This window comes from Gymnodraco acuticeps, unplaced genomic scaffold, assembly GCF_902827175.1.
Source record: "Gymnodraco acuticeps unplaced genomic scaffold, fGymAcu1.1, whole genome shotgun sequence".
NCBI classification, from domain to species: Eukaryota; Metazoa; Chordata; class Actinopteri; order Perciformes; family Bathydraconidae; genus Gymnodraco; species Gymnodraco acuticeps.
In genome coordinates this window covers 58,455-82,500 of record NW_022992140.1, presented here as the reverse complement: position 1 = coordinate 82,500, position 24,046 = coordinate 58,455, and the positions used below count along the sequence as shown (strand labels likewise).

General features: G+C 39.6%; 1 protein-coding gene across 1 annotated transcript in view; it reads right to left on the bottom strand.

Annotated features, from left to right (window-relative positions):
- LOC117538292 overlaps positions 1-24,046 on the bottom strand; it is a 43,044-nt gene that overhangs the window by 11,658 nt on the left and 7,340 nt on the right. Inside the window, exons 4-5 of the mRNA XM_034203899.1 lie at positions 2,048-2,152; positions 823-927 (exon numbers count right to left, since the gene is read on the bottom strand). Coding sequence (XP_034059790.1) covers positions 823-927; positions 2,048-2,152 — 210 coding nt within the window. The remainder of the gene's footprint in view (positions 1-822; positions 928-2,047; positions 2,153-24,046) is intronic.

Sequence of the window (24,046 nt, the reverse complement as noted above, 5' to 3'; positions counted from 1 at the left end):
TAAATACAACAGCTACTATATTGTGTGTATCTGACTCTGGTTTACACATAGAATTATATATTACAAAAAAGGAACCCTTTATCGTCCCACAGAGGGGACATTTACATACTGCATAGGAGTGGTGGGCTGCCATATGTACGCTTTCCGGGGGGAACGGTGCCTTGCTCAGGGACAGCTCGGTAGCGGTTGATCTTTCGGGGACTCGAACCAGTAACCTTCCAATTCCCAAGCCAAGACCCTACATACGCTACCACCGCCATTATTTATTTGAATATGAGGAACTGTAGAGCTCGGGGTTTCTGTAGAAACGTTAGCGAAAACAAATTACGTATGATGGCGCCAGAGTAGGGAGGGACTTCCACAGGCCGGCCGAATGCTGATTGGAGGATCGTGTTGCCAAGAGACTCTGTCTGAGTCTGTGCACCAACCAAAGAGTAAAAATGTATTGTCGCACGAGGTTCGAGGCTCTTTCCGGAAATAGTGGTTACAGATTACAGCTTTTGGCGATCGGAGCATCCCTACTTATTATTAACTATTAAAAAATATGCTGAGCTGGCAAAGGGTTACACTCAGGCAGAAACCCTTGTTCTGAAAAAGAAAAGATGAAGGCCTGATAACAATTTAAAAAAAAAATGTACATATTGTTTTAAATTGAAATAGCCCTTTTACACTGTACTGTACTGCTATCTTACTACTTAACTAAACTTACTGCGTTTCTGTAATATACTGCCCTTCTGTATTTATTATTAATAAAGCAGTTTATATGATCAGATGATGTAAGAACTGAATCCTCTTCAGGTTACAGTAGAAACAGAGTCTTACTTTGTGTCTGAGGGTCCAGGTTCATCACTGAAGTTTAGAGGTGGCCACATAGACCCGTCACTCTTCAGAGACAGACAGCTGGGGGCTAGAGACCCTGCTCTCTGTCTGTGGAAACAACACATGTTTTACACATCATTAGTTCATCATAAGAAAAGCATTACCTGGTTAAAGATGTTCAGACTTACTCTGCTCTTTCTGTTTTACAGTAGCGTTTGTGGGTTATTGTCGTTACAATTCATTTGTAGAATAAAAAGTTTCACATGTTTGTATTTTATGTACTTAACCTAACACAAAGTCCAAGATGTTGAGTGTGAGAATGATTACACTATAGTAAATTATTTACAATCACTGATGATGCTAAGGAACTCAACAAGAGTTCAATGAATCTTTACTTTCCTCAACTGTGTGTTTGGTGTACTTTAAAGTGTTACTTTACTGTACTCGCTTCATTCTTGTGCCAGGCGCAAACCACCATGTACAGGGTTCCTGCAGGTTTCGCCAACTCAAATGTAAGACTGTTTAAGACCTTTTTAAGACCGCTTTGAATAGAATTTAAGACTTATTTCACGGCAAGAAAGTATGAAGGAAAATTGCTATGAAAGAAGAAATATGTCCCATAATTACTTACAAAGTAAATTAATTCATGTTCAACATAAGAACATAACAGTACACAGAACTGTGTTAGCGTGTTAGACAAAAAGTGTGTGTGTGTGTGTGTGTGTGTGTGTGTGTGTGTGTGTGTGTGTGTGTGTGTGTGTGTGGTGTGTGTGTGTGTGTGTGTGTGTGTGTGTGTGTGTGTGTGTGTGTGTGTGTGTGTGTGTGGTGTGTGTGTGTGTGTGTGTGTGTGTGTGTGTGTGTGTGTGTGTGTGTGTGTGTGTGTGTGTGTGTTGCTCTCTCTCAACCGCACCTGCTCACCAAGTTATTACTCTTATTATTAACTATTAAAAAATATGCTGAGCTGGCAAAGGGTTACACTCAGGCAGAAACCCTTGTTCTGAAAAAGAAAAGATGAAGGCATGATAACAATTAAAAAAAAGGTATATATTGTTTTAAATTGAAATAGCCCTTTTACACTGTACTGTACTGCTATCTTACTACTTAACTAAACTGACTGCGTTTCTGTAATATACTGCCCTTATGTATTTATTATTAATAAAGCAGTTTATATGATCAGATGATGTAAGAACTGAATCCTCTTCAGGTCACAGTAGAAACAGAGTCTTACTTTGTGTCTGGGGGTCCAAAGTCATTACTGAAGATTAGAGGTTCCCCCAAAGACCGGCAGCTCTTCAGAGACAGACAGCTGGGGGCTGGAGACCCTGCTCTCTGTCTGTGGAAACAACACATGTTTTACACACATCATTAGTTCATCATAAGAAAAGCATTACCTGATTAAAGATGTTCAGACTTGCCCTCAACTTTCTGTTCTACAGTCGTGTTTGTGGGTTTCTGTAGTTACCAGGGATTTGTGAGGATTACAAGTTTAAAATGTTTGTCATTTTTTAGCTTTACCTAAAACAAAGTCCTACATGTTGAGTGTGAGAATGATTTCACGAATTACTATCGCTGATGACCTGGGTGCAGGTAGTGGTAGGAAGACATCAGTGTATGCATGTAGCTGTGAGGCAAGGCAAGTTTATTTATATAGCACTTTTCAACACAAGGCAATTCAAAGTGCTTTACAAAAAACGAAAGACATTCAGAAAAAGGCATTTAAAATCAGTCGTTAAAAAGAAAAGATAATAAAATAAACATTAAAAGAAAAAGTACATGGATCAAAGTTACAGTGCAGTTTTAAGATGTGAATAGTTCAATTAAAAGCAGCGACAAAAAGAAAAGTCTTCAACCTGGATTTAAAAGTAGTCAGAGTTGCAGCGGACCTGCAGGTTTCTGGGAGTTTGTTCCAGATATTTGGAGCATAATAACTGAACGCTGCTTCTCCGTGTTTAGTTCTGACTCTGGGGACAGAAAGCTGACCAGTCCCTGAAGACCTGAGAGATCTGGATGGTTCATCATTTAGCAGGAGGTCAGAAATGTATTTTGGGCCTAAACCATTCAGTGCTTTATAAACCAGCAGCAGTATTTAGAAATCTATTCTTTGACACACAGGAAGCCAGTGTAAAGACTTCAGAACAGGAGTGATCCACTTTCTTAGTGTTAGTGAGGACTCGAGCAGCAGCGTTCTGAATCAGCTGCAGCTTTCTAATAGATTTCTTAGTGAGACCTGTGAAGACACCATTGCAGTAGTCGAGTCTACTGAAGATAAAAGCATGGACAAGTTTTTCCAAATCCTGCTGTGACATTAGTCTTTTAATCCTAGATATATTCTTTAGGTGATAGTAGGCTGATTTAGTAACAGTTTTAATGTGACTGTTGAAACTCAGGTCAGAGTCCATGACTACACCTAGATTTCTGGCTCTATCTGTTGTTTTGAACATTGCAGACTGAAGCTCAGCGGCGAAACTGAGGCTCCGTGGTAAACTGAGGCTCCGTGGTAAACTGAGGCTCCGTGGTAAACTGAGGCTCCGTGGTAAACTGAGGCTCCGTGGTAAACTGAGGCTCCGTGGTAAACTGAGGCTCCGTGGTAAACTGTTGTAACATGAAGAGCCGTTTGGGAGCCGAAACAGCCGGCGCTTTAAGAGAGCCGAGTCAAATGATCCGGCTCACTAACGCAAAGAGATAGTATCTATAAGCAGGGGTGCACATCACTTTTTGAGTGAGTTACTCAGATGAGTACCAGGAGACAGCGTTTGGTACTCACCTCCTCATCGTCTCCTTCACTGTCCTCTATTTACACTTCTTGCATGCTAGATGATGAAGATGCACCTCCCTGTCTCTTTTTAAGCCTCCGATTTGCTTTCTCCAAAACTTGTTGCCAAAACTGTGAAGTCCTTGCATTTCCTGAGGCCAAGTTGAAGGATCAAATACTAAGAAATGATCACATGACTTGAAGTCATATCTGATTTCAGATGTGGGAAGTTACTAAGTACACTTCTTCAAGTACTCTACTCAAGTACAATTTTGAGATATTTGTACTTTACTTGACTTTGATCTAATTTGTAAAACAAGCTGCACCTTTACCAGCTTTGAGAACACTTTCATGATCAATCATTATAAAACATATCATATATATTATTCTGAAATGGACCAATCTGCACAACGACTACTTTCACTGTCGCTACTTTCACTATATTTTGATGAGAATACTTTTCTACTTTCACTTGAGGAACATTTTGAATGCAGGACTTTTACTGTAACAGAGTATTCCTACACTCTGGTACTTCTACTTTTACTCAAGTACACGATCTGAGTACTTCTACTTTGACTCAAGAACAAGATCTGAGTACTTCTACTTTTACTAAAGTACAATATCTGAGTATTTCTACTTTTACTCAAGTACAAGATCTGAGTACTTCTACATTTACTCAAGTACAAGATCTGAGTACTTCTACTTTTACTCAAGTACAAGATCTGAGTATTTCTACTTTTACTCAAGTACAATATCTGAGTACTTCTACTTTTACTCAAGAACAAGATCTGAGTACTTCTACTTTTAATGAAGTACAAGATCTGAGTACTTCTACTTTTACTCAAGTACAAGATCTGAGTACTTCTGCTTTTACTCAAGTACAAGATCTGAGTATTTCTACTTTTACTCAAGTACAAGATCTGAGTACTTCTACATTTACTCAAGTACAAGATCTGAGTACTTCTACTTTTACTCAAGTACAAGATCTGAGTATTTCTACTTTTACTCAAGTACAATATCTGAGTACTTCTACTTTTACTCAAGAACAAGATCTTGTACTTTCTACTTTTAACTTCTACTTTTACTCAAGTACAAGATCTGAGTACTTCTACTTTTACTCAAGTACAAGATCTGAGTACTTCTACTTTTACTCAAGTACAAGATCTGAGTACTTCTACTTTTACTCAAGTACAAGATCTGAGTACTTCTACTTTTACTCAAGTACAAGATCTGAGTACTTCTACTTTTACTCAAGTACAAGATCTGAGTACTTCTACTTTTACTCAAGTACAAGATCTGAGTACTTCTACTTTACTCAAGTACAAGATCTGAGTACTTCTACTTTTACTCAAGTACAGATCTGAGTACTTCTACTTTTACTCAAGTACAAGATCTGAGTACTTCTACTTTTACTCAAGTACAATCTGAGTACTTCTACTTTTACTCAAGTACAAGATCTGAGTACTTCTACTTTTACTCAAGTACAAGATCTGAGTACTTCTACTTTTACTCAAGTACAAGATCTGAGTACTTCTACTTTTACTCAAGTACAAGATCTGAGTACTTCTACTTTTACTCAAGTAACAAGATCTGAGTACTTCTTACTTTTACTCAAGTAAGATCTGAGTACTTTACTCTTACTCAAATACAAGATCTGAGTACTTCTACTTTTAATCAAGTACAAGATCTGAGTACTTCTACTCTTACTCAAATACAAGATCTGAGTACTTCTACTTTTAATCAAGTACAAGATCTGAGTACTTCTACTCTTACTCAAATACAAGATCTGAGTACTTCTACTTTTACTCAAGTACAAGATCTGAGTACTTCTACTTTTAATCAAGTACAAGATCTGAGTACTTCTACTCTTACTCAAATACAAGATCAGAGTACTTCTACTTTTACTCAAGTACAAGATCTGAGTTACTTCTACTTTTACTCAAGTACACGATCTGAGTACTTCTACTTTTACTCAAGTACACGATCTGAGTACTTCTACTTTTACTAAAGTACAAGATCTGAGTACTTCTACTCTTACTCAAGTACAAATCTGAGTACTTCTACTCTTACTCAAGTACAAGATCTGAGTACTTCTACTTTACTCAAATACAAGATCTGAGTACTTCTACTTTTACTCAAGTACACGATCTGAGTACTTCTACTTTTACTCAAGTACACGATCTGAGTACTTCTACTTTTACTCAAGTACAAGATCTGAGTACTTCTACGTTTACTCAAGTACACGATCTGAGTACTTCTACTTTTACTCAAGTACAAGATCTGAGTACTTCTACTCATTACATTACATTACATTGCATTTAGCTGACGCTTTTATCCAAAGCGACTTACAATAAGTACATTCGACCAGGAAGACACAACCTTGAAGAAAACAGAATCATATAAGTATATCAGGTTTCATAGAACCAAACATTTCAAGTGCTACTCAACTGGCTTTAGGTAAGCCAGTCCTTTATTAGTATAAAAGTGCTTCGTTAATAGTTCTAACGCTCGAAGTGGAGTCGAAAGAGATGAGTTTTCAGTTTGCCCCGGAAGGTGTGTAAGCTCTATCAAGCAACGTTGCCAGTCTTCTCCACCTTCAACCTCCTCCTCCAGAGAGAGAAGTCCTCCATCTTCCTTCTACATGATGAGGTAAATTGGGAAGGTTGGGATACAGTATGCTAGTAATACAGTATGCTAGTAATACAGTATGCTAGTAATACAGTATGCTAGTAATACAGTATGCTAGTAATACAGTATGCTAGTAATACAGTATGCTAGTAATACAGTATGCTAGTAATACAGTATGCTAGTAATACAGTATGCTAGTAATAATGTACTATGTTTGTTCCTTTTTTCATCATCCGCAAGTTTCTCTCGAAGTTTCTGAAGCCAGCAGCACCGGGAATTGCATGAAATCCTCTATAAGGACCCATCAAACCAACTGCCAGGTAATCCTCCAAGTTTCACATCAGCAGATGCACATACACTATCCACTCACTGATCTCACTCACATCATACTGTTTGTGTTTGTTAGAGGGCTGCTTGTGCAGACAAGTTATGAGTTTGATAATCTCATCTCATCACACACATAGGACCACAATGGAAACAAGTCCACAGGACTTTTTTATGTTATCCTTTTAGCCCAAATGTGTGACTGAACCTTGTGCTGTTTGCATTTCTGTCTAATAAAGTATTCAATCAATCAATCCCTGATGTGATGAAGATACTTAAAGGGGTGCTTTCAAGTTAGCTATTGTGGTTGTTGATGATTGCTAAAGGGACTCAACACCGGTCTTATTCCCAGTCTCATACTGACATGTTGGTGTTGGGAATGAGAACATATTGCATCAATCTTTCTCCAGAATCGCATACAGCACCTTAATGAGGTGACGTTGTTGATTTATTGTGTCTCTCGTAGGAGAAAAGCTGGTGATCGGCTTCACTACTCGAGCTACACTCAACAGGCTCCTTGATGCAGGAGACATTACACCGCAGCAAGTGCAGAGGTTCCAGCAGGCAGCAGTGGCGTTTCTGGTGAGGGCTGTGGAGTATGCCATGAAGAAACTCCCCATGAGAGATTCCCTGATAAAACATGCCATGTTTCTGGATGTCCAGCAGAGGGTAGAGTGTAGAGTGTAGAGTGTAGAGTGTAGAGTGTAGAGTGTAGAGTGTAGAGTGTAGAGTGTAGAGTGTAGAGTGTAGAGTGTAGAGTGTAGAGTGTAGAGTGTAGAGTGTAGAGTGTAGAGTGTAGAGTGTAGAGTGTAGAGTGTAGAGTGTAGAGTGTAGAGTGTAGAGTGTAGAGTGTAGAGTGTAGAGTGTAGAGTGGAAGACGCCTTGTACTTTGTCGACAGGTTAGTTGGGGTATCAAGTCAAGTACATTTATCTATAGTGCCAAATCATAACACAAGTTATCTCAATATGCTTAAGTAGAGCAGGTTAAAGACTCTTGGCTCTTGTCACATTTTCTTAACATTTTCTTGATAGATTGTAAAGTTTAATGACCACTTCTGAAAAACAACCCGTTTCAGCTACATTACTCGACCAGATCAGTGCACATTGTGCTCTTTTTAGGTTTCCTGAACTTCTCCCATACAACGGACCTGACGAGCGTGACAAACTGGGTGAGGAGTTTCTGGACTACCAGTCCATGGACATTGCCATGCCCGAAGACCCAGCCACGTTCGACATTGAGAGCTTTTGGGGGAACTTGGCATCAATGAAGAAGAAGGTAAGAATTATTCTGCACCCTTTGAAATACCCATTGACGTAATCAACTTAATTCTATACAAAAATACTTGAGAGTAATTAGGCTTCCTACATTTTTCAAAGGTGACCGGGATGAGCAGATTTGGGAGGCTCTCCCGTATTGCCAAGTTGGTGTTGGTACTTCCACATTCAAATGCTGATGCTGAACGAGTGTTCTCTGTGGTGGGACTAAACAAAACCCGAAAAACTGTTTGGCTCTTGATGGAACTCTATCATCCATCATGACTGTGAAGATGGCAAACCTTGAACCACAGCGTTTCAAATGGGAGCCCCCTCCCTCTGTCATCAAGGCATCAACATCTGCCACAAACACCTACAACATGAGACATGTCATGTAAACCAAAACACACAAACAAAGACATGCACTTTATTTATTTATAATATATATTATATATATATATATTATTCTGGTTCTAATTTTGTTACTCTTAAAAAAATAATGCACTAAAGGAAAAGGCTGCCATTGGTTCTTAAAAGGCTGCTATGTTTTCTTTATATTGACATTTTATAAATAAATGTATTTTATTTGTCAAACCTTTTCTTGTTACAATTGTTTTTATTTCTACTTGTGCTGGTCAATTATTAACACTATATACGCATGAGGAGGCCGACAGTGCAGGGAGGGCAGCTGGCATGGGGGTGAAGACATCACAACAGTCTTAATGTTCATTTAAATTGAGATATTCCTCTAAATCGACGTTAAAAAAGGCAACAAAAAAAATCGAAACGCATCTTCCCCCGAAAGTCTCACTCCTACTTGTTACTGAAACTTGGCCGCCCTGTAAATAGCATGCAGTACCAGGCTTTAGCCGTTGCTAGGCCACGCTACTGTGAGACTGAGGTTGTCGTAAAAATATTGAAATATGGCTGAAACCCTCCGTCTATTCACGAAGATGAACTGTCCCAGTGATAGGTTAATGTCCAGGAGCCGCTGCTCGAAGTTTTCAGAAAAGAAAAATAGAAAAACAGCATTAAAAAGTAAGCAGAGGCAAGAGCAAGCAGAAACGCGTCTGCACTGTAAGAAGGCTGCGTGGTAAGCAGCAAAGAGCTTTTGTGGTAGATATGCTAATGTTAAACACACCCTGCTCACCAAGTTATTACTAAACACTTATTTACTCTCTTCTACTGTGTTTCTGTACTGCGCTCATGTCATTATATTAAAAGCAGTTTATATTATCAGATGATGTAAGAACTGAATCCTCTTCAGGTCACAGTAGAAACAGACTCTTACTTTGTGTCTGAGGGTCCAGGTTCATCACTGAAGTTTAGAGGTGGCCACATAGACCCGCCACTCATCAGAGACAGAATGCTGAGGGCTGGAGACCCTGCTCTCTGTCTGTGGAAACAACACATGTTTTACAAACATCATTAGTTCATCATAAGAAAAGCATTACCTGATTAAAGATGTTCAGACTTGCCCTCAACTTTCTGTTTTGAAGTCGTGTTTGTGGGTTTCTGTAGTTACCAGTCATTTGTGAGGATTACAAGACTGAAATGTTTGTCATTTTTTAGCTTTACCTAAAACAAAGTCCTACATGTTGAGTGTGAGAATGATTTCACTATATAGATGAATTACTATCGCTGGTGACCTGGGTGCAGGGAGTGGCAGGAAGACATCAGTGAGGAGCATGTAGCTGTGAGGAAAGAGCTTTTGTGGTAGATATGCTAATGTTAAACACACCCTGCTCGCCATGTTAATATTAACCACTTATTTACTCTCTTCTTCTGTGTTTCTGTACTGCGCTCATGTCATTATATTAAAAGCAGTTTATATTATCAGATTACATAACAACTGAATCCTCTTCAGGTTACAGTAGAAACAGACTCTTACTTTGTGTCTGGGTGTCCAGGTTCATCACTAAAGTTTAGAGGTTGCCCTATAGACCTGTCACTCATCAGAGACAGACAGCTGGGGGCTGGAGACTGTAGAGTTATATTTGTATTTATTCATGTTAGCAAACTATGGATAAGCTTAAAATGGGAATAATTTGGGTAAAACTGTGAGCTGCATTTGGGGCCTGTTGACATGTGTTTTTGAGGACAAAGGAAGATGGGGGAAGGTGAGAGCATGTCCTGATTTGCATTCAACTTAGATCTAGCTACAGTGGTTGTAATATTAAGAGAGGTCCCTTGGGTTTCTCTGGTGCTTATCAATAGTAGCAGTTAAGTGAATACTGTTCAAATAATACCTGTGTTTGTGTTTTATATTGATTTCTCTGTTTTATCCTTTCATAAATGTAAGGACTACAAATGGCTATAAACATTCTGGGCTGGTTGGAGTAAACAGGGTTTTATTGCTCTGTGGGGGAGGTGTAGGTATGCAGGCCTTGAGACCTTTTGTTGGAAAGTGAGCCTGTTTGGTTTCCTGCTGCGTTTCCTGCTGCGTTGCGTCTCCCAATGAGATGACCTGAAAAGATGACCAGCTGACCTAACACCAAACCCCTCCTTCTTACTCTGGTATATATATCCGGTGGATCCCTGGCGTTCGGCCTCTTCTTCACATGCTGCCCTCGGGTGAAAGTAGCTCTGCAGTATGCGAACCAGGGCAGGAGTAAGCCGGTATTACTCCTTAAGCATTACAATATAACTGTAATATATCATGTTGTATTGTAATGATTGTATTGCATTGTCATATTGTCATTAAAGTAGATTATTGTTAACTGTTACTTTGTAGATATGGATTCCTTCCTGTATTATAACCAGCTTCATAGGAACGCGCGGAGATTTGAAAAGCGGACAAGATATCCCTTTAAATCTCTAACAAAATGGTGACCCCGACGTGTAGAGATAACGAAGCTGAGGAAGAATTCAGACGCTTTCAAACATCTCAGACAATCAGCAGGACTCTGCAACTTTGCAAATAAGGTAAGCAGACGATGAAAGTCGCCTGTCTGTAATTGGATACGCTAAAACTTTAGGATTGTCTGTAGGCGTTTCACAGTGTTTTTATAGTTTAAATGGAATATACAATGCATATTTTACTATGTTAGGAAAGTTATATACAAAACGTAAACGTTGATCGACAGGTAGACGAAAGTCCTGCGTGACGTAAAATAGAGCAGTTTGGCGTGGATCTGCAGGTGTTTATTCCTGAGTGGCGTAGAGATGGTGCAGTTTGTTATGCGAGGTTTGATTCCTGCACGACAAAACCTGGAAACTCGATAAATCAGATCGAGTCGCCGTTTAAAACTGGGGTTTAAATAACAGACCAATGCTAAAAGCTTAAAGCCAGAGGTCTGTTATATATTAAACCAAGGTAGAGCGTTTCCCTTTGTCTGGAAACTTCTGCTGCTGCCATCTAGTGGCTGAAAGGGGGTATCACACCCTTGAAACTTCTGCTGCTGCCATCTAGTGGCTGAAAGGGGGTATCACACCCTTGAAACTTATGCGAGCTTAGAGTTTAATCATTACATTGCTGGCCGGTATTGAAGACGGGAAGCACGTTCCCAGTATATTAATTATAACTGATTTTGGTAAACTGGTACAAAACAATAAGGGATTGAACATTTTTTACAACGACAGCACCAGGAGATGAGTAAACTCAAGAATCTGTAGAGTGTAAATATATTGTGCAAAACACATTTTACACTCGAACTGTTTGCAAATTTAGACAATATAAATAAATGTTCAGAAAGAAGACATAGGCCTACACTTGATTCAAATTTCATTACTGTGATCCGATTGGTGTGCTCTGCAGGTTTACTATTGTTCGAAGTAACAGTGGGATTTAAAATGAGAGAAGATATGGAGATGTTCTTTCATAGTGTGTGGAATATGTGATGCTGGAAACATGTAAGTATTTCAGAGTTGTGTTGGGTAAATATGTAACAATGGATGAAACAATTTTTGGAGTGAGTTTTTGTAATATCATAAGTAGACATTAATTATGTTGTTTAGATGGCATTTAACAACTAAGACAGATAGTATGATTAGAAAGAGACAGAGTGGAAAGGGTTGGATTTATTTAACATCAGTGGGCTAGACTTCTTATAGGTAATGTGTACCGGGACCTGGACTCCCCCTCTGAGTTAGAAAGGCTTTGATCCCGACCCTCCAAGCAGACAACGAGACCTAACCCAACAGGAGACTCCTCCTTCTCCATCGTACAGACAGAGAACCAGAGCTGAACCAACAACAACAACAAGACTACATCAAGACTGCAGCCAGAACTATCTCCACCTGTGGCATCCAGAACCAAACCAGCATGCTGACATACAGAGAGAAACTCTCATCGGTCCCTCAAACAGGACATGAAGTTCCAAACTGCGCCGCGAGATTTGGCACAATAGACATGAGAGCAGAATCCGCCCTCCATAAAAACAGCAGAGAGACTGTAAAGGAGGAGTGCAACAACAGTGGCATGATGGGGCTGTAGATGTGACTGGGCCAATGGCGGCCTACAAAAGTTACAGTGGATGGATTCAACAGCTGATGGACTGAAGAGAAGACAGAATCAGAGGAGTTGGCATGGTCGATTAGAAGTGAGGAGGCCGGGGTCACGGCTTGAGAAAACCAGGGGAGGAGGAAAGGAGAACGGGAATGAGTGAGTTACACATAAACACACTTATTCACAAAACGCACATTTAAATAACTTGAATTAACTTCATAAATACGTAAAGACAGAAAGATTTATTAATCATTTGGTAAATTAAAAATAGCAGTAAAGAGGAAACTATTAAAGTAAAATGATAATCATCCTAAAACACACTGACAGAGTAGAACCATATTCTTCAATATTTTCATCATGTTAACAAATCATTCTTTAAGACATTTTTATTCACGTGTGAATAAAGTAGTGATCTCATTGGTTACAATATTGATCACCATTAAAAGGATAGTTTTAGGAACCACTCTATAGGACAAATCTTTGTTTGTATTAATGGCTAGTGCCAAGCCACATATTAAATTCCAATCTAAAGTGTTGATTTCACCATTGTGGCATAGTTATTACCAGACTTCGGTTTTAAATCCTTGATAAAGGAGGGAGTAATTGTTGCATGTTCGGACACCCAAGGTTCCACACACTGCTAAAGAGTTTAACATCGTTTTTTAAGTAGACCAGAATTATAATGAGCTATGAAATGCAGAGCGACACAGATCCTAGTAATGTTTTGACTCAAGATAATAGTTATGTACACAAGTTTCTGAAATAGATCATTAGACATTTTAATACTAATTAGGTGTAATTGGATTGCAGTAGTAGTGGTACTCGAAGGAAGTGAGTTTTGTACCAAGTTTCAGGAAAAGTGGGAGGCGGAAGTCCCAATGACAAGTGAGAATCATCTTGAAAATTATAGTTGAAATCGTGACATATTTTTGTAGACAAAGGATACTGGCCTATGCTGAAATGTCAAAGTCTCTGCAGAGCACGACACATGGCCAAAAAAGACGGAGACCAACTGACCTTTGACCCTGACCGACAGTGTAACTTGACAAGGCACTGTGGATGACTGACTCTGGGGTGAACCTGACCAAACTTGACATGACAACCAGACAGTGTGAGTGTGAATGAATGCCGGCATGTGATCAGTGTAACTGCATGATTCTAAAACAATAACTAACCAAGCATGTTTTTGGACTAACATATTATTTTGGAGCTCCAAGGGAAACGAGAGGTTTCCTAAAAATTCCACAAAAAGGGGAAACCGCACATGTGATATTTTCCTCTCACATGAGTTGGCGGTTTGCAAATGTAAAACTACAATCTGAAGATTCTGTTTCTTTTAGGCCTGAAGGACGGAGAGGAACACTTCTTTTCACTGAAGTGTTCACTGTGGAAATAATGATAATAATGTTCGTTATGTCCCTAACCAATTACCTGACAGTTTTTGTTCCCCTCCCATTACAGGGGTTTGTTACACATGATTTCATGTGTAAAAAGGGGGAGTGAGTATAATGTATAAATGTTAACATGGCTGTAAAATTCACAATTTAAATTGTTCTTTTAAGGATTGACAGAAACCTTCCGCCCCAACCCAGATGTTCAAACTGAGAATTGAATGTAATTAACCTGCTCCATATCTGGGGATAAGATACTGTTTGATGAAGGTTGAGATGTTTCTAAATATTGATTTGAATTATAACAGGTAACACAGAATCAGTGGCCAAGGGGCTACTGTGAAACCGAAGAAGTTGACCTGTGATAGTGAAACAATGTTGTAATATTTTAACAGACATTAGAGTAACTGAGGTTTGAAATGTAGAAAGAACATATTACAGTTAAAGCTAAAACATAGTAGTGTATTGAGACAGAATTTAATTTAGACAACATCATGTAACTAGCCTGGTAAAGGAGTAAAAGCCATATACTTTATTATTTAGGTCATTATGGGGATATACATTTCATCTAAATTTATAATAGAAAGACATTTGATGACAGTTTGTTGGAATTCTGTATTCATTTTTTCAGCTTGATAATATCTAAGCACTGACAGGTAGAAGCAGTATCACCAGGAAATCATTCACTTTGTTAGCATCGTGATTTTGGTTGTTTTTGAATCCATAACATTAGTGTGTTTCTTTACCAGAAACATTAGCAGTTCATATTATATTTAGATTTTAAATAGGATTTCATTTAAAAATAAACACGGATGCTTGTCAGAAATTCAGAGCTATTGAAATATGTTATTTAGTTTACCTAAAGATGTTGAGGTTCTTATTTAGTTGGCACAATCCAAGTATTAAGATTCTGAAGCTGTACTGGCAGATAGGAGGTCTACAATTAATTTGGAAAACCTGTTCACAGACGGCTGTTGTTTCAAGACACCCCACCAACAGGCTCCAAGTGGGTCAAAACAGCTGAGCGTAGGCTTGAGGGAGTTGTATCAGATTTCTCCACACAGGTCACTGGCGCCAAAAGGGGGACCCGAGAAGCACGAGGACAAAGTGGCTCAACCCCAGGCTCTCCGACCCCGACCGAGTGACCCAGCGGACCTCTTATGCCGTCTGCCTGGGAGAAAAGGGGGACAGCTCGTACCACGGGAGCCAGTGTGCGGCGGGGAAACCACCTACTAGGACCAGGGGACGACATCAGGACGGACGTGGCCCTGGCAGACGTGGACTACTCGGAAGCAGCGGACTGGAGAAGGAGGACCCTGGAGACATCCTTACAGCAGACGACCCGGGAGGCATCATCAGCGGGCCGGAGAAGGAGGATCGGGAAGACATCTCTACAGCATCGACCCGGAAGCCGCCATCAGCGGGCCGGAGGACGAGGAGGAGGAAGACATCTCTCTAGCAGGCAGCCCAGAAGCTGCTGTCAGCGGATTGGGTGGACAAAGACACGGCAAGCCAGGACGGCACAGCAGAGGAGTCTACTTCGCTCTGATCAGTTCTACCCGTGAAGGGAAAGCTGCATCTCCCCCTCCCTATTAGCTGTCCTTGTGGGCTATTCCTCCGAGGGAGGGGGGGGGGGGGGCTGATGATTCTAGCACTCAGCTACCCCCTCATGGTTCCTTCACTGCCATGGAAAGTGGTGTTCTGTCTCCATGAAGGTTTCAAGTGCTCTAAATACCAGCTTCGGATGGATTTATGGACACAGTAGAAAAGAATGACCGTGGGTATATTTCAAAATGCCTTGTCTAAGTTTATCTCTGGAGAAGGAGATAAAAAGGGGGATTTGTAGAGTTATATTTGTATTTATTCATGTTAGCAAACTATGGATAAGCTTAAAATGGGAATAATTTGGGTAAAACTGTGAGCTGCATTTGGGGCCTGTTGACATGTGTTTTTGAGGACAAAGGAAGATGGGGGAAGGTGAGAGCATGTCCTGATTTGCATTCAACTTAGAACAAGCTACAGTGGTTGTAATATTAAGAGAGGTCCCTTGGGTTTCTCTGGTGCTTATCAATAGTAGCAGTTAAGTGAATACTGTTCAAATAATACCTGTGTTTGTGTTTTATATTGATTTCTCTGTTTTATCCTTTCATAAATGTAAGGACTACAAATGGCTATAAACATTCTGGGCTGGTTGGAGTAAACAGGGTTTTATTGCTCTGTGGGGGAGGTGTAGGTATGCAGGCCTTGAGACCTTTTGTTGGAAAGTGAGCCTGTTTGGTTTCCTGCTGGCCAGCGTTCATCTCCCAATGAGATGACCTGAAAAGATGACCAGCTGACCTAACACCAAACCCCTCCTTCTTACTCTGGTATATATCCGGTGGATCCCTGGCGTTCGGCCTCTTCTTCACATGCTGCCCTCGGGTGAAAGTAGCTCTGCAGTATGCGAACCAGGGCAGGAGTAAGCCGGTATTACTCCTTAAGCATTACAATATAACTGTAATATATCATGTTGTATTGTAATGATTGTATTGCATTGTCATATTGCCATTAAAGTAGATTATTGTTAACGGTTACTTTGTAGATATGGATTCCTTCCTGTATTATAACCAGCTTCATAGGAACGCGCGGAGATTTGAAAAGCGGACCAGTTATCCCTTTAAATCTCTAACAAGACCCTGCTCTCTGTCTGTGGAAACAACACATGTTTTAAACACATCATTAGTTCTTCATAAGAGCAGCATTTGATTTCTGCCCAATTAAAGATTTTTGGACTTGCTCTGAACTGAATCTAATACATTACTGTGTTATAGGGGTGTAACGGTACACGTACCCGTACCGAAATTATTCGGTACGGGCCCTTCGGTTCGGTACAGGTGTGTACCGAAGTGTACCGAACGACTATAACGTTAAACGCAAAAAATTGAGAACGTGAACAACTTCTTGGAAGTAATCTCAGGTGCTGAGTCGCAGCATTCAGAGTAATTTGCTCACATTGGGTTCAACGCGTCATAGAGCGACCAAGTCATTTCATTGGATGAGAGGCATACTATGAGAGCTGGTCAGAGGGATGCGTTCAAATTTAGTCAGTAATTTGAGGAACTGTCGAAATGGCGAACGCAGATCAAGTTGAGCTCGAAAATCCTCCAGCATCATTGAAGTCTCCGGTTTGGGAACATTTTGGTTTCGCAGTTACGTACAAGGATGACGGACAAAGACAGGTGGACCGAACCAAAGCTGTTTGTCGGCATTGTTCAACTAACATTGGTTACGCGGCTGGCAATACATCAAACTTGCACACTCATTTGAAAAGGCATCACCCGAACGTGAATATCACCGGTACCAAAAGACTGAAGTGCAAACCCAACTCCCACTAGCATGTAAGCCTCCACCACTCGCAGAGAGTTCAGACCGAGCCAAAGCTATTACAAACACCAAATATCCTTATGTTGCCATGTTAGCAAAGCGCTACCTGGCTGTATCTGCTACCTCTGTCCCTAGCGAGAGGGTGTTCTCCACAGCAGGAGACATTGTTAGTGCCAGCAGATCTGCCCTTTCAGCAGCAATGTGGACAAGTTAATTTTTCTTTAAAAAAACATGAAAATACAATGACAAGCAAGTCATAAGGCCAAACTGGCTGCTTAGGTGCTAGTACAGTACAGTTCAAATACAGATTATTTCAGTTCATCGAAAAGCTGCACCTTAATGTTTATTTTATTATATTTTGTATTTATTTGAGTGAATATTCACAGTTTAATAATAATTAAAAAACAAAAACGAATAGTTTATGTTTTGTGAGTACTAGTACAGTAAAGTTCAAATACAGATTATTTCAGTTCATCGAAATGCTGCACCTTAATATTTATTTTATTATATTTTGTATTTATTTGAGTGAATACATTAGTCACAGTTTAATAATAATTTGAAAAAAATACGTTATGTTTTGTGATAATTTTTTCTGCTGTACCGAAAACGTACCGAACCGAACCGTGACCTAAAAACCGAGGTACGTACCGAACCGAAATGTTTGTGAACCGTTACACCCCTACTGTGTTATATAAAAACATTAGGAAGTGATGCTCCTGACTACCATTCAAGTTTAAGAAGATAATAATAATTGTTTTAAACAATTCAAAGCAATAAACAACAGCAACAGGCTCTTTAACCAAGGCAACGTTAGCCTAACATGTATATGTTAACAGGTAGGATAGCTGTTCACACTAGGGCTGAACGATTAATCGATTTTAAATCGAAATCGCGATTTGAAATTATGCCATTATCAAATCGCAAAGCCTGCGATTTTTTTAAACTTGTTTTTCTTCTTGTGTGTCAGTCATCCACACCAATCAGGAGTGCTGTGCTCCACATGTACCAGCCATTGTTAACCAATCAGAAGTGGCCCATGATAGAAGGTGATAGACAGATTGATCCAATCACCTGCCAAGTGCTTCTGAAAGTGCCTGCCCTTTCCAAATGGCTTCCAAAGGAGCTTTAGATGCTTTGGTGAAACCATCTGAGTCAGGTTAGTAATGCTCCATCACGTGTTTCTATTACAGGGTGAATCTTAAACTGAAGCTTGACTTTAAAGCAACCCAACGGAAGCTTCATGTAACTTTAGTTCTTTCACTCGTAGCTCGGGCTGCGGGGCGCTAGAGACGGGAGCACGTTGATGCAACCTTCCTAGCCGGAGTTATGGCCGCATTTTACAATAAACTTCTGTTGGGTCGCTTAAAAACAAATATCGCAAATCGAATCGCAATATTTGTCAGAAAAATCGCAATTAGATTTTTTCCCAAAATCGTGCAGCCCTAGTGTGTGTGTGTGTGTGTGTGTGTGTGTGTGTGTGTGTGTGTGTGTGTGTGTGTGTGTGTGTGTGTGTGTGTGTGTGTGTGTGTGTGTGTGTGTGTGTGTGTGTGTGTGTGTGTGTGACAAGAGCTATCCTCTGAGCTCTGCTCCCTTGGCTACAATCTTTCTTCGTTGCTGTTGTAGGATTGGTGTTTAGCGTCCACAGCACCTCCACTTTTAGGGTTGAGGAAGGCCCAAACGTCGCCCGGAGGGAGTGGTCGCGTTAACCGAATATTTTTTTACCAATGACGGAAAAATCTGTAAGCAGTCTGTCATTTTGACGGATTAGAACAAGTTTCCCCGCAGCGAGGCTCTGGTGTTTGCCGTGTTATAAATGCCCTCCAAAAGGAAATGATATAGTTTCCAAACCGTACTTTGCCGTACAGATCATTGAAATGTCTGGGCGCTCCCGCGAGGTGCAAGCATATCCCGGCGGGCATACATAACACCAGTGGCGAGCCGTGACTTTTATACCTAGGCCCTCTGACCCCCCTTCCCTCGAGTAACAAAAAACTAAAATAACTCGCAGAGACGGCATTTAACCCTTCACATTCCAACAGAAACTGAACAGGCAGATTTGAAGGATTTATTTCTTTGGAAATATGATTTACTCTATGTATGTACTTTCACCTGTTAAAGTTCAGAGTTTAACTTGTTTTTTATTCATACTATCACTACATGTTTATTTTTATTCTGTATATTTCCAGAATCTAAAGAAAAATCTCATTACATTTAAATAAAAATAAGGACTAGGCAAAAAGATATAAATCAACAATGCAGGAAAAGTAAAGCAGTGTTAAATGATATAGTTTTACTCTCAAGACAATTCAGCTCAAAAGGTTCTGTTGACCTACTCGACATATACATTTACTCTTACCGTTTGAGAGCAAATTGTTCTTCCATTGACTCCATCTTCCTGATCTCACGTCTCTTTGCAGAAGCAGCTTCTCGTTCCTCCTCAGCCCTGCAGAGATGGAGCGTTGACAGACAGGTGGAAGGTTCAGGAGCTTATTGACTAAAAGATGGAGTTACAAATGTCCTCCCAGAGCAAAACATGTTTGACAAAGGAGGTCAGTTGGACTAGTGTTTCTCAAATGGGGGTGTGTGTACCCATCGGTGCACTTTGGAGTGCTGTGGAGGGGCTGAGAGATTGAAGAAGAACTTACATTACATGTTTCTTTTGTTGTTTATGATTTTTAAACTTACCATAAAAAACACATTTCCTTCAAATAATTAAACTAGATTTTGTATCCAATATTCCTGTTTGTAATGCAGTCATTAACTATGAGCTAGAACAAAGGCATTCCCTTCAGGATAAGGTTTGTTCAGCTAGTTTCAATGTTGAATATTGATGTGATGTTGAAACTAACAGCACTTTGCCGTGAATGGAGTTACGGCAGTCTTCTTTTTTTATTACCATGTTGTTTTTAGTGAAGGAGGCGCTGATAGCACAGCACTGTGTTTCACCTTTTCATTTGGGTTATTCAAATCAAAATGTCATGAGGTTTATAACCAAAGACTAAATGCTTTGAATCAAAGAAACCAGTGTTTTATTTCTCAAAAATGTAACTAACTAACTCTTTGAACAAATCGTTGATGTCCAGAATGAACCCGGTAAGCCTGTCAAACATCTGGATCTGACATGAACATGAAGAGGTCTTCATCTCACCTCTCGTCTTAATCTGGTGAAAGGGACGGGCAAAGAACTACAGACTAAAATACAAACACAAATCTTGCAGTCAATTTCAAATTGTATTGAAGAAGTATTCAGATTCCTTTTTGAATACATATTTGTATTTAAAGAGACCCTCAATGAGCCTTGTAGGTCTTTGGCCTCTCGTTGCATATTCCTCTATTACATGTTTTTAATTGTGAACATTGTTTCTTTATGTGCTATTAATAAAACATCTAAATCAGTAAATCAATGAAATAGCACCAAAATATACAGATTAAAATCCAGCCTTTGAATGTGAACTGGACTTGGATTATTTAAAGAGGGAATTACAAGTTGATTAATAAATTACTTGTTATATTCCATTTCCTAATTCTTGTTTTTTTAAAGACCAAATCTTCATTTTGAAAGTCAGAATTGAGTGAAAAAGTATTCCTGTTTAATAGGGGTGTAACGGTACACGTACCCGTACCGAAATTATTCGGTACGGGCCCTTCGGTTCGGTACACGTGTGTACCGAATTGTACCGAACGAATATATCGTTAAACGTAAACAATTGAGAACGTGAACAACTTCTTGGAAGTAATCTCAGGTGCTGAGTCGCAGCATTCAGAGTAATTTGGTCACATTGGGTTCAACGCGTCATAGAGCGAGCAAGTCATTTCATTGGACGAGAGGCATACTATGAGAGCTGGTCACAGGGATGCGTTCAAATTTAGTCAGTAATTTGAGGAACTGTCAAAATGGCGAACGCAGATAAAGTTGAGCTGAAAATCCTCCAGCATCATTGAAGTCTCCGGTTTGGGAACATTTTGGGTTTGCAGTTACGAACAAGGATGACGGACAAAGACAGGTGGACCGAACCAAAGCTGTTTGTCGGCATTGTTCAACTAACATTGGTTACGCGGCTGGCAATACATCAAACTTGCACTCATTTGAAAAGGCATCACCCGAACGTGAATATCACCGGTACCAAAAGTAAAAAGACTGAAGTGCAAACCCAACTCCCGCTAGCATTTAAGCCTCCACCACTCGCAGAGAGTTCAGACCGAGCCAAAGCTATTACAAACGCCAAATATCCTTATGTTGCCATGTTAGCAAAGCGCTACCTGGCTGTGCTACCTCTGTCCCTAGAGAGGGTGTTCTCCACAGCAGGAGACATTGTTAGTGCCAGCAGATCTGCCCTTTCTGCAAGCAATGTGGACAAGTTCATCTTTCTTTAAACAACATGAAAATACAATGACAAGCAAGTCCTAATGTCAAGCTGGATGCTCAGGAACAGTTCAGTTCAGATACAGATCATTTCAGTTCATCGACATGCTGCACCTTAATGTTTATTTTATTATATTTTGTATTTATTTGAGTGAATACATTATTCACAGTTTAATAATAATAAAAAAATATATATGTTTTGTTTTGTGAAAAAAAATTCTGCTGAACCGAAAACGTACCGAACCGAACCGTGACCAAAAAACCGAGGTACGTATCGAACCGAAATGTTTGTGAACCGTTACACCCCTACTGTTTAATAATGTAGAAAAACAACTCATTCAGGTTTCCCTGATAACAATCAGGAGAAGTGAATACCTGAGGCTGATGTCACGGATCAAGATCTCCCTATAAAAGGAGAAGAAATAAAGACACAAGTTATTTTATTCCTACAGTTCTTCTTCTTTCTTGTGGTATTTCTTAAAATGAAACATCAATGAAAACGTGTTTTTATCCCAGTGTGTTGACTTCACACTGCTTTCATCAGCATGTCCAATCTGCCACTGATAACACATAGAAACCAGATACATGTGTTTATGTAGTTTATATAATGTATATATATTCAACCTTTACTCTATGTATGTACTTTCACCTGTTAAAGTTCAGAGTTTAACTCGTGTTATTTTTGTTTTTTATTCATACTATCACTACATGTTTATTTGTATTCTATATATTTCCAGAATCTAAAGAAAAATCTCATTACATTTAAATAAAAAATAAGGACTAGGCAAAAAGATATAAATCAACAATGCAGGAAAAGTAAAGCAGTGTTAAATGATATAGTTTTACTCTCAAGACAATTCAGCTCAAAAGGTTCTGTTGACCTACTCGGCATATACATTTACTCTTACCGTTTGAGAGCAAATTGTTCTTCCATTGACTCCATCTTCCTGATCTCACGTCTCTTTGCAGAAGCAGCTTCTCGTTCCTCCTCAGCCCTGCAGAGATGGAGCGTTGACAGACAGGTGGAAGGTTCAGGAGCTTATTGACTAAAAGATGGAGTTACAAATGTCCTCCCAGAGCAAAACATGTTTGACAAAGGAGGTCAGTTGGACTAGTGTTTCTCAAATGGGGGTGTGTGTACCCATCGGTGCACTTTGGAGTGCTGTGGAGGGGCTGAGACATTGAAGAAGAAGTTGCATTACATGTTTCTTTGGTTATTTATGAATTTTAAACTTACCATAAAAAACACATTTCCTTCAAATAATTAAACTAGATTTTTTATCCAATATTCCTGTTTGTAATGCAGTCATTAACTATGAGCTAGAACAAAGGCATTCCCTTCAGGATAAGGTTTGTTCAGCTAGTTTCAATGTTGAATATTGATGTGATGTTGAAACTAACAGCACTTTGCCGTGAATGGAGTTACGGCAGTCTTCTTTTTTTATTACCATGTTGTTTTTAGTGAAGGAGGCGCTGATAGCACAGCACTGTGTTTCACCTTTTCATTTGGGTTATTCAAATCAAAATGTCATGAGGTTTATAACCAAAGACTAAATGCTTTGAATCAAAGAAACCAGTGTTTTATTTCTCAAAAATGTAACTAACTAACTCTTTGAACAAAACGTTGATGTCCAGAATGAACCCGGTAAGCCTGTCAAACATCTGGATCTGACATGAACATGAAGAGGTCTTCATCTCACCTCTCGTCTTAATCTGGTGAAAGGGACGGGCAAAGAACTACAGACTAAAATACAAACACAAATCTTGCAGTCAATTTCAAATTGTATTGAAGAAGTATTCAGATTCCTTTTTGAATACATATTTGTATTTAAAGAGACCCTCAATGAGCCTTGTAGGTCTTTGGCCTCTCGTTGCATATTCCTCTATTACATGTTTTTAATTGTGAACATTGTTTCTTTATGTGCTATTAATAAAACATCTAAATCAGTAAATCAATGAAATAGCACCAAAATATACAGATTAAAATCCAGCCTTTGAATGTGAACTGGACTTGGATTATTTAAAGAGGGAATTACAAGTTGATTAATAAATTACTTGTTATATTCCATTCCCTAATTCTTGTTTTTTTAAAGACCAAATCTTCATTTTGAAAGTCAGAATTGAGTGAAAAAGTATTCCTGTTTAATAGGGGTGTAACGGTACACGTACCCGTACCGAAATTATTCGGTACGGGCCCTTCGGTTCGGTACACGTGTGTACCGAAGTGTACCGAACGAATATATCGTTAAACGTAAACAATTGAGAACGTGAACAACTTCTTGGAAGTAATCTCAGGTGCTGCGTCGCAGCATTCAGAGTAATTTGCTCACATTGGGTTCAACGCGTCATAGAGCGAGCAAGTCATTTCATTGGACGAGAGGCATACTATGAGAGCTGGTCACAGGGATGCGTTCAAATTTAGTCAGTAATTTGAGTAACTGTCAAAATGGCGAACGCAGATAAAGTTGAGCTGAAAATCCTCCAGCATCATTGAAGTCTCCGGTTTGGGAACATTTTGGGTTTGCAGTTACGAACAAGGATGACGGACAAAGACAGGTGGACCGAACCAAAGCTGTTTGTCGGCATTGTTCAACTAACATTGGTTACGCGGCTGGCAATACATCAAACTTGCACTCATTTGAAAAGGCATCACCCGAACGTGAATATCACCGGTACCAAAAGTAAAAAGACTGAAGTGCAAACCC